The sequence below is a fragment of the Salmo salar genome, chromosome 26 (assembly GCF_965601325.2).
Source record: "Salmo salar chromosome 26, fSalSal1, whole genome shotgun sequence".
In the NCBI taxonomy this organism is placed as follows: domain Eukaryota; kingdom Metazoa; phylum Chordata; class Actinopteri; order Salmoniformes; family Salmonidae; genus Salmo; species Salmo salar.
The window spans coordinates 50,350,001-50,362,500 of NC_138316.1; the positions used below are offsets into that span (position 1 = coordinate 50,350,001).

The 12,500-nt window shown below is 45.9% G+C and overlaps 1 protein-coding gene across 16 annotated transcripts in view; it reads right to left on the bottom strand.

Moving 5' to 3' along the window:
* The window catches only part of LOC106595038 (putative E3 ubiquitin-protein ligase HERC1), a 242,358-nt gene that overhangs the window by 168,950 nt on the left and 60,908 nt on the right, over positions 1 to 12,500 (bottom strand). For 15 of the 16 annotated variants that reach the window (XM_082969826.1, XM_082969834.1, XM_082969831.1 and 12 more), the window contains 6 exons: positions 9,768 to 9,941; positions 8,757 to 8,871; positions 8,191 to 8,311; positions 6,804 to 6,975; positions 5,684 to 5,806; positions 3,075 to 3,312 (listed from right to left, as the gene is read on the bottom strand). In XM_082969826.1, coding sequence (XP_082825952.1) covers positions 3,075 to 3,312; positions 5,684 to 5,806; positions 6,804 to 6,975; positions 8,191 to 8,311; positions 8,757 to 8,871; positions 9,768 to 9,941 — 943 coding nt within the window. The remainder of the gene's footprint in view (positions 1 to 3,074; positions 3,313 to 5,683; positions 5,807 to 6,803; positions 6,976 to 8,190; positions 8,312 to 8,756; positions 8,872 to 9,767; positions 9,942 to 12,500) is intronic. The other variant, XM_082969833.1, reaches the window with a different exon arrangement.

Here is a 12,500-nt window from a genome sequence, read left to right on the forward strand (position 1 = left end):
AGACCAGACAGTCAGTACTACAAGGACCACAGTCAGTACTACAAGGACCACAGTCAGTACTACACAGACCAGACAGTCAGTACTACACAGACCAGACAGTCAGTACCACACAGACCATAAAGTCAGTACTACACAGACCACAGTCAGTACTACACAGACCAGACAGTCAGTACTACACAGACCACAGTCAGTACTACACAGACCAGACAGTCAGTACTACACAGACCAGACAGTCAGTACTACACAGACCACAGTCAGTACTACACAGACCAGACAGTCAGTACTACACAGACCAGACAGTCAGTACTACACAGACCAGACAGTCAGTACTACACAGACCAGACAGTCAGTACTACACAGATCACAGTCAGTACTACACAGACCACAGTCAGTACTACACAGACCAGACAGTCAGTACTACACAGACCAGACAGTCAGTACTACACAGACCAGACAGTCAGTACTACACAGACCAGACAGTCAGTACTACACAGATCACAGTCAGTACTACACAGACCACAGTCAGTACTACACAGACCACAGTCAGTACTACACAGACCACAGTCAGTACTACACAGACCACAGTCAGTACCACACAGACCACAGTCAGTACTACACAGACCACAGTCAGTACTACACAGACCACAGTCAGTCAGTACTACACAGACCAGACAGTCAGTACTACACAGACCAGACAGTCAGTACTACACAGACCAGACAGTCAGTACCACAAGGACCACAGTCAGTACCACACAGACCACAGTCAGTACCACACAGACCACAGTCAGTACCACACAGACCACAGTCAGTCAGTACTACACAGACCAGACAGTCAGTATTACACAGACCACAGTCAGTACTACACAGACCAGACAGTCAGTACTACACAGACCACAGTCAGTACTACACAGACCAGACAGTCAGTACTACACAGACCACAGTCAGTACTACACAGACCACAGTCAGTACCACACAGACCACAGTCAGTACTACACAGACCACAGTCAGTACTACACAGACCAGACAGTCAGTACCACACAGACCACAGTCAGTACCACACAGAACAGACAGTCAGTACCACACAGACCAGACAGTCAGTACTACACAGACCACAGTCAGTACTACACAGACCAGTCAGTACCACACAGACCACAGTCAGTACTACACAGACCAGACAGTCAGTACCACAGACCACAGTCAGTACCACACAGACCACAGTCAGTACTACACAGACCACAGTCAGTACTACACAGACCACAGTCAGTACCACACAGACCAGACAGTCAGTACCACACAGACCAGACAGTCAGTACCACACAGACCAGACAGTCAGTACCACACAGACCACAGTCAGTACTACACAGACCAGTCAGTACCACACAGACCACAGTCAGTACTACACAGACCAGACAGTCAGTACCACACAGACCACAGTCAGTACCACACAGACCACAGTCAGTACCACACAGACCACAGTCAGTACTACACAGACCACAGTCAGTACCACACAGACCAGACAGTCAGTACCACACAGACCAGACAGTCAGTACCACACAGACCACAGTCAGTACCACACAGACCACAGTCAGTACCACACAGACCCCAGTCAGTACCACACAGACCACAGTCAGTACCACACAGACCACAGTCAGTACCACACAGACCACAGTCAGTACCACACAGACCACAGACAGTACTACACAGACCACAGTCAGTACTACACAGACCACAGTCAGTACTACACAGACCACAGTCAGTACTACACAGACCACAGTCAGTACTACACAGACCACAGTCAGTACTACACAGACCACAGTCAGTACCACACAGACCAGACAGTCAGTACTACACAGACCATACAGTCAGTACCACACAGACCATACAGTCAGTACTACACAGACCACAGTCAGTACCACACAGACCACAGTCAGTACCACACAGACCAGACAGTCAGTACCACACAGACCAGACAGTCAGTACCAAACAGACCACAGTCAGTACTACACAGACCACAGTCAGTACTACACAGACCACAGTCAGTACCACACAGACCACAGTCAGTACCACACAGACCACAGTCAGTACCACACAGACCACAGACAGTACTACACAGACCACAGTCAGTACTACACAGACCACAGTCAGTACTACACAGACCACAGTCAGTACCACACAGACCAGACAGTCAGTACTACACAGACCACAGTCAGTACCAAACAGACCACAGTCAGTACTACACAGACCATACAGTCAGTACTACACAGACCATACAGTCAGTACCACACAGACCATACAGTCAGTACTACACAGACCACAGTCAGTACCACACAGACCAGTCAGTACCACACAGACCACAGTCAGTACCACACAGACCACAGTCAGTACTACACAGACCAGACAGTCAGTACTACACAGACCAGACAGTCAGTACTACACAGACCAGACAGTCAGTACCACACAGACCAGACAGTCAGTACCACACAGACCAGACAGTCAGTACCACACAGACCACAGTCAGTACCACACAGACCAGACAGTCTGTACCACACAGACCATACAGTCAGTACTACACAGACCACAGTCAGTACTACACAGACCACAGTCAGTACTACACAGACCACAGTCAGTACTACACAGACCACAGTCAGTACCACACAGACCACAGTCAGTACTACACAGACCATACAGTCAGTACTACACAGACCACAGTCAGTACTACACAGACCAGACAGTCAGTACTACACAGACCACAGTCAGTACCACACAGACCACAGTCAGTACTACACAGACCACAGTCAGTACTACACAGACCACAGTCAGTACTACACAGACCACAGTCAGTACTACACAGACCACAATCAGTACTACACAGACCACAATCAGTACTACACAGACCACAGTCAGTACTACAAAGACCACAGTCAGTACTACACAGACCACAGTCAGTACTACACAGACAGTACCACACAGACCACAGTCAGTACCACACAGACCAGACAGTCAGTACTACACAGACCAGACAGTCAGTACTACACAGACCAGACCATACAGTCATAGAAGTTGTGTTGTCTGACCTGGTCATGAAGCCCGTCCCGTCCTGCTGTCCCAGTCCGGCTGACTGGAAGGTTCCGTGTCCCTCGAGCTGCTGTTTCCCCAGTTCCCCCAGTACAGGGCTGACCCCCAGCAGCAGCAGAGCACAGCGGTGGACCACTGAGTTACAGGCGGCTGTGTACAGGTCCTGTCCCTCAGGAAGCCCTGGACAGCTGTCTCTCCTGTGCTGCTCCTCCTGGGATGTCGTGGCCTCCTCCTCCCCTAATAACAATAACACATTATTAATATAGAAAGGGTGATTTCACTGAGGAGAAATGGTGTGCTTGCTTCAGCTGGACAAAACCATCAGTCTGAAGAACGTTGAATATTTAGAGTGGTCTGTAGTGAGCATCTGTAAATCAATAATACATAGATATATTAAAGTGCTTTTATAAAACCTAAACCAAAGGCCTTTTACAATAAGCAATCATACGTTAAACAAAATAACAGCAAACAAAAACTACAAGTCACTTTGGATAAAAGTATCTGCTAAATGGCAGCTACATGTTAAATTATATCATATTATATTATACTGAAAATAACCTTCTCTCCTCCTCATAGCTACATATTATATTATACTGAAAATAACCTTCCCACCTCCTCATAGCTACATATTATATTATACTGAAAATAACCTTCCCTCCTCCTCATAGCTACATATTATATTATACTGAAAATAACCTTCCCTCCTCCTCATAGCTACATATTATATTATACTGAAAATAACCTTCCCTCCTCCTCATAGCTACATATTATATTATACTGAAAATAACCTCCCTCCTCCTCATAGCTACATATTATATTATACTGAAAATAACCTTCCCTCCTCCTCATAGCTACATATTATATTATACTGAAAATAACCTTCCCACCTCCTCATAGCTACATATTATATTATACTGAAAATAACCTTCCCTCCTCCTCATAGCTACATATTATATTATACTGAAAATAACCTTCCCTCCTCCTCATAGCTACATATTATATTATACTGAAAATAACCTTCCCTCCTCCTCATAGCTACATATTATATTATACTGAAAATAACCTTCCCTCCTCCTCATAGCTACATATTATATTATACTGAAAATAACCTTCCCTCCTCCTCATAGCTACATATTATATTATACTGAAAATAACCTTCCCCACCTCCTCATAGCTACATATTATATTATACTGAAAATAACCTTCCCTCCTCCTCATAGCTACATATTATATTATACTGAAAATAACCTTCCCTCCTCCTCATAGCTACATATTATATTATACTGAAAATAACCTTCCCTCCTCCTCATAGCTACATATTATATTATACTGAAAATAACCTTCCCTCCTCCTCATAGCTACATATTATATTATACTGAAAATAACCTTCCCTCCTCCTCATAGCTACATATTATATTATACTGAAAATAACCTTCCCTCCTCCTCATAGCTACATATTATATTATACTGAAAATAACCTTCCCTCCTCCTCATAGCTACATATTATATTATACTGAAAATAACCTTCCCTCCTCCTCATAGCTACATATTATATTATACTGAAAATAACCTTCCCTCCTCCTCATAGCTACATATTATATTATACTGAAAATAACCTTCCCCACCTCCTCATAGCTACATATTATATTATACTGAAAATAACCTTCCCTCCTCCTCATAGCTACATATTATATTATACTGAAAATAACCTTCCCTCCTCCTCATAGCTACATATTATACTGAAAATAACCTTCCCACCTCCTCATAGCTACATATTATATTATACTGAAAATAACCTTCCCTCCTCCTCATAGCTACATATTATATTATACTGAAAATAACCTTCCCACCTCCTCATAGCTACATATTATATTATACTGAAAATAACCTTCCCTCCTCCTCATAGCTACATATTATATTATACTGAAAATAACCTTCCCTCCTCCTCATAGCTACATATTATATTATACTGAAAATAACCTTCCCTCCTCCTCATAGCTACATATTATATTATACTGAAAATAACCTTCCCACCTCCTCATAGCTACATATTATATTATACTGAAAATAACCTTCCCCACCTCCTCATAGCTACATATTATATTATACTGAAAATAACCTTCCCTCCTCCTCATAGCTACATATTATATTATACTGAAAATAACCTTCCCTCCTCCTCATAGCTACATATTATATTATACTGAAAATAACCTTCCCACCTCCTCATAGCTACATATTATATTATACTGAAAATAACCTTCCCACCTCCTCATAGCTACATATTATATTATACTGAAAATAACCTTCCCTCCTCCTCATAGCTACATATTATATTATACTGAAAATAACCTTCCCTCCTCCTCATAGCTACATATTATATTATACTGAAAATAACCTCCCCCTCCTCCACCTCCTAACCTTACCTCCCCCTCCTCTACCCCCTCCACCCCCTCCATCTCCTCTTACCTCCCCCAACTCCTCCTCCACCTCCTCCTCCATCTCCTCCTCCACCTCCTCCTTCCCTTCCCTTCCCTTACCTCCCCCCTCCTCTACCCCCTCCACCACCCCCTCCTCCATCTCCTCCATCTCCTCCTCCACCTCCCCTTACCTCCCCCAACTCCTCCTCCTCTGGTTCCTCCTGAGGTCAGGCCTCCCCCGGCGCTGCTGCTGGCCCTCTCCCTTTCTCTGCTCCTCGCCGCCTCCCGTGCTGAGAGGAAACATTGAAAGATTTCTGTGCCGTGCGACAGACAGACACAGAGAGACATCACACAGGGCGCCGGGTTAAAGGAAGCTGCTCGTCAAACAACGCCGTGATGTAGGTTAATGAAGCTCTAGGCCATGCTAGTCCTGCCGGACTACAGTACGACTCAGTCAAGGCTGTATAATTAGGTCCCCTTGTCCTATCCCTGTACCTGTGGGTGCCCATTGGTCGGCTAGGTGGAGCCATAGCCCTACTATTGATTACAGCTATTGGGTTTGAACTGGTAGCACCGTAGGGTCAGAGGTCAGGAGAAGAGCTAGGTGCAATTTGAACCGTGAATACAAGTCATCACAGATTTGTTTTGGAGCAAATTCCCTTTACATTTTTACAAACATCAAATCAAATATTATTGGCACTGAACTTATCCAAGGGCCAGGAGGAGGGTCCCAACTGTTCTCCTTGTCGTAGCCAGAGTTACAGAGACAGATGTAAATAACAGTGGCAAGCAGCAACGAGGTCAAAACCCGCCAAACTGGTACACACTGCAGGCCAACTCCACGCTGAATGTGTGTTTTCAGCAGTTACTGAAGCCGTTAACTGTAGTTTGTAGTAATAACCTTTAGTCTACACTGATATCACATCCACATCCTGTCACTAGAAATACAACCCCGATGTGCAACAGAGACCAAAGTCTGATTGTGGTTAGTTTGTACTGTCACATTACCCAGGACCTTGGTCGGCTCAGTTAACTGACCATGCTTTAGACTCTATATGGACCAAAGGTCACAGTAACATCAAAACTAGCAACCATCTTCTCCCTCTCCCATGCATTCACTCCCTGCATGTGCTCTTCAGTGTTTTCAACATATTCAGTCCAAGTGAATTCAGGGAGGACGAGGAGGACGAGGAAGAGGAAGATGAGTCTGCTAGGTAGCAGTGTGTTCAGTCACAGTCTATTCAGTGTGTGTCTTGGTAGGAGTACATTCAGTAAGAGTGTTGTGTCCATGCAGTGAAGTGAACTACTCACTCCCAGCGGTCATGACTTCGTGCTCTCTCTCATCCTCTTCCTCATCCTGCTCCTGATGCACATCCTCCCTTTCGCGGTCCGTCCTCTCTTCTAGCTCCGCCTCCTCGTCGATGGTCCTCGTGAACGAGTGCTCCTGGGGGTCCATCTCCAGCGAGTCCTGATTGTCTGAAATCTGATCGGGCACAACACCGAACACCCGTTAAAAGTGTTGTCACGATACCAGAATTTCAGGTTTAGTATCACGATACCGAAACAAAACCTCAACGATACCACGGCCCAAAAATGATGCGAGTTAGTTTGAGGGTTGATTTGGAATAAGGCAGTAGACCCTGAGGATGTTGTATGGACCAGCGGACCAGTTACTGAAGTGTTTCTAGGATGTAGGGGGTTAAGGGTTGATTTAGAATAAGGCAGTAGACCCTGAGGATGTTGTATGGACCAGCGGACCAGTTACTGAAGTGTTTCTAGGATGTAGGGGGTTAAGGGTTGATTTGGAATAAGGCAGTAGACCCTGAGGATGTTGTATGGACCAGCGGACCAGTTACTGAAGTGTTTCTAGGATGTAGGGGGTTAAGGGTTGATTTGGAATAAGGCAGTAGACCCTGAGGATGTTGTATGGACCAGCGGACCAGTTACTGAAGTGTTTCTAGGATGTAGGGGGTTAAGGGTTGATTTGGAATAAGGCAGTAGACCCTGAGGATGTTGTATGGACCAGCGGACCAGTTACTGAAGTGTTTCTAGGATGTAGGGGGTTAAGGGTTGATTTGGAATAAGGCAGTAGACCCTGAGGATGTTGTATGGACCAGCGGACCAGTTACTGAAGTGTTTCTAGGATGTAGGGGGTTAAGGGTTGATTTGGAATAAGGCAGTAGACCCTGAGGATGTTGTATGGACCAGCGGACCAGTTACTGAAGTGTTTCTAGGATGTAGGGGGTTAAGGGTTGATTTGGAATAAGGCAGTAGACCCTGAGGATGTTGTATGGACCAGCGGACCAGTTACTGAAGTGTTTCTAGGATGTAGGGGGTTAAGGGTTGATTTGGAATAAGGCAGTAGACCCTGAGGATGTTGTATGGACCAGCGGACCAGTTACTGAAGTGTTTCTAGGATGTAGGGGGTTAAGGGTTGATTTGGAATAAGGCAGTAGACCCTGAGGATGTTGTATGGACCAGCGGACCAGTTACTGAAGTGTTTCTAGGATGTAGGGGGTTAAGGGTTGATTTGGAATAAGGCAGTAGACCCTGAGGATGTTGTATGGACCAGCGGACCAGTTACTGAAGTGTTTCTAGGATGTAGGGGGTTAAGGGTTGATTTGGAATAAGGCAGTAGACCCTGAGGATGTTGTATGGACCAGCGGACCAGTTACTGAAGAAGAGCCAGGTCCCTTACCCTCCTCTCCCGGGAAGACGAGCGTGTCTGGATGACGTCCATGTTCTTGCAGGCTAGCAGGCGGTTCCTGACCTTGTAGACACTACGGTACACCTCAGCCAGCGTCTTACAGGGCTGGTACCTGGTGGAAACACATACACAGACACACTGACTGGTGAACCACGCATGCCACATCAAATAGACAATGCATGTGCAGCAGCAAAGACCAACACTCTCCAGAATAAGTATGTGTCAAATGGCACCATATAGGGTGCCAGAGTCCTACTGACCCTGGTCTAAAGTAGTGCACTATATAGGGAATAGGGTGCCAGAGTCCTACTGACCCTGGTCTAAAGTAGTGCACTATATAGGGAATAGGGTGCCAGAGTCCTACTGACCCTGGTCTAAAGTAGTGCACTATATAGGGAATAGGGTGCCAGAGTCCTACTGACCCTGGTCTAAAGTAGTGCACTATATAGGGAATAGGGTGCCTGAGTCCTACTGACCCTTGTCTAAAGTAGTGCACTATATAGGGAATAGGGTGCCATTGGGAAGGCAGAACCATGATGGGTGTGCAGGAGCATTACCTGCCCTCTCCACAGGCTTGGCCCAGCAGGCCGGTGTGCTTCAGTAGAGCAGCCAGGACAAACCTGGACACTGTGTCCAATAAGGTCTCATTACAAAGAGAGGCATTGTCCCAGTCTGGAACACAAGACACATACATGGATATTACTACATATTACAGCAGGAATAATACTCTGGTTATTCTACACTACACCATCATGAAACAAAGATGGATGCTGATTCTCCATTACACTGAATGAACTGAAAAACTGAATAGACTGATTAAACTGTGGGAGAATTCAACAGAGAGCAGGCATCACTCAATAAACTGTGGGAGCATTCAACAGAGAGCGAGCATCACTCAATAAACTGTGAGAGCATTCAACAGAGAGCGAGCATCACTCAATAAACTGTGAGAGCATTCAACAGAGCGCGAGCATCACTCAATAAACTGTGGGAGCATTCAACAGAGAGCGGGCATCACTCAATAAACTGTGGGAGCATTCAACAGAGAGCTGGCATCACTCAATAAACTGTGGGAGCATTCAACAGAGAGCTGGCATCACTCAATAAACTGTGGGAGCATTCAACAGAGAGCGAGCATCACTCAAACTGTGGGAGCATTCAACAGAGAGCGGGCATCACTCAAACTGTGGGAGCATTTAACAGAGAGCGGGCATCACTCAATAAACTGTGGGAGAATTCAACAGAGAGCGAGCATCACTCAAACTGTGGGAGCATTCAACAGAGAGCGGGCATCACTCAAACTGTGGGAGCATTCATTCATGACGTTTTTGAACCTTGCATCTGGAAGTAACTGGTGCGTCCACTACTTGTGAACGATTCTACTATTGTTATACAATCCACACCATTTCAGTAATGTATTATAGTTCATCCAGATACAATACCCACAATTTCTGTAATGTATTATAGTTCATCCAGATACAATCCACACCATTTCTATAATGTATTATAGTTCATCCAGATACAATCCCCACCATTTCTGTAATGTATTATAGTTCATCCTCTTGTACCTTTGCTGGTGGCGTAGTCCTGCATGTTGCTCCAGAGACCGTTGGTGGGTTCTTTAGTGGAACCCAGGGCCAGCTCTACTAGGATGCTGATATCTGCTCTCAGAGTACAGTCAAATGGTTTCTGCTCCTCGTTACCCGAGAGGGCCTCCTCTAACAGCCAGCTGATGCCGTTATCTAAAGGCACATACAAACACAATACAGGCCATCACTGTCAGCAAATAAATGAAACAGATCAGAATAAAAATAAAATCAGATAGGACCACTGATACAGTTATCTAGAGGGAGGTCACCAGATAGAACCACTGGTACAGTTATCTAGAGGGAGGTCACCAGATAGGACCACTGGTACAGTTATCTAGAGGGAGGTCACCAGATAGGACCACTGATACAGTTATCTAGAGGGAGGTCACCAGATAGGACCACTGGTACAGTTATCTAGAGGGAGGTCACCAGATAGGACCACTGATACAGTTATCTAGAGGGAGGTCACCAGATAGGACCACTGATACAGTTATCTAGAGGGAGGTCACCAGATAGGACCACTGATACAGTTATCTAGAGGGAGGTCACCAGATAGGACCACTGATACAGTTATCTAGAGGGAGGTCACCAGATAGGACCACTGATACAGTTATCTAGAGGGAGGTCACCAGATAGGACCACTGATACAGTTATCTAGAGGGAGGTCACCAGATAGGACCACTGATACAGTTATCTAGAGGGAGGTCACCAGATAGGACCACTGATACAGTTATCTAGAGGGAGGTCACCAGATAGGACCACTGATACAGTTATCTAGAGGGAGGTCACCAGATAGGACCACTGATACAGTTATCTAGAGGGAGGTCACCAGATAGGACCACTGATACAGTTATCTAGAGGGAGGTCACCAGATAGGACCACTGATACAGTTATCTAGAGGGAGGTCACCAGATAGGACCACTGGTACAGTTATCTAGAGGGAGGTCACCAGATAGGACCACTGGTACAGTTATCTAGAGGGAGGTCACCAGATAGGACCACTGGTACAGTTATCTAGAGGGAGGTCACCAGATAGGACCACTGATACAGTTATCTAGAGGGAGGTCACCAGATAGGACCACTGATACAGTTATCTAGAGGGAGGTCACCAGATAGGACCACTGGTACAGTTATCTAGAGGGAGGTCACCAGATAGGACCACTGATACAGTTATCTAGAGGGAGGTCACCAGATAGGACCACTGGTACAGTTATCTAGAGGGAGGTCACCAGATAGGACCACTGATACAGTTATCTAGAGGGAGGTCACCAGATAGGACCACTGATACAGTTATCTAGAGGGAGGTCACCAGATAGGACCACTGATACAGTTATCTAGAGGGAGGTCACCAGATAGGACCACTGATACAGTTATCTAGAGGGAGGTCACCAGATAGGACCACTGATACAGTTATCTAGAGGGAGGTCACCAGATAGGACCACTGATACAGTTATCTAGAGGGAGGTCACCAGATAGGACCACTGATACAGTTATCTAGAGGGAGGTCACCAGATAGGACCACTGATACAGTTATCTAGAGGGAGGTCACCAGATAGGACCACTGATACAGTTATCTAGAGGGAGGTCACCAGATAGGACCACTGGTACAGTTATCTAGAGGGAGGTCACCAGATAGGACCACTGATACAGTTATCTAGAGGGAGGTCACCAGATAGGACCACTGATACAGTTATCTAGAGGGAGGTCACCAGATAGGACCACTGGTACAGTTATCTAGAGGGAGGTCACCAGATAGGACCACTGATACAGTTATCTAGAGGGAGGTCACCAGATAGGACCACTGGTACAGTTATCTAGAGGGAGGTCACCAGATAGGACCACTGATACAGTTATCTAGAGGGAGGTCACCAGATAGGACCACTGATACAGTTATCTAGAGGGAGGTCACCAGATAGGACCACTGATACAGTTATCTAGAGGGAGGTCACCAGATAGGACCACTGATACAGTTATCTAGAGGGAGGTCACCAGATAGGACCACTGGTACAGTTATCTAGAGGGAGGTCACCAGATAGGACCACTGATACAGTTATCTAGAGGGAGGTCACCAGATAGGACCACTGATACAGTTATCTAGAGGGAGGTCACCAGATAGGACCACTGATACAGTTATCTAGAGGGAGGTCACCAGATAGGACCACTGATACAGTTATCTAGAGGGAGGTCACCAGATAGGACCACTGATACAGTTATCTAGAGGGAGGTCACCAGATAGGACCACTGATACAGTTATCTAGAGGGAGGTCACCAGATAGGACCACTGGTACAGTTATCTAGAGGGAGGTCACCAGATAGGACCACTGATACAGTTATCTAGAGGGAGAACACCAGATAGGACCACTGATACAGTTATCTAGAGGGAGGTCACCAGATAGGACCACTGGTACAGTTATCTAGAGGGAGGTCACCAGATAGGACCACTGATACAGTTATCTAGAGGGAGGTCACCAGATAGGACCACTGGTACAGTTATCTAGAGGGAGGTCACCAGATAGGACCACTGGTACAGTTATCTAGAGGGAGGTCACCAGATAGGACCACTGATACAGTTATCTAGAGGGAGGTCACCAGATAGGACCACTGATACAGTTATCTAGAGGGAGGTCACCAGATAGGACCACTGATACAGTTATCTAGAGGGAGGTCACCAGATAGGACCACTGATACAGTTATCTAGAGGGAGGTCACCAG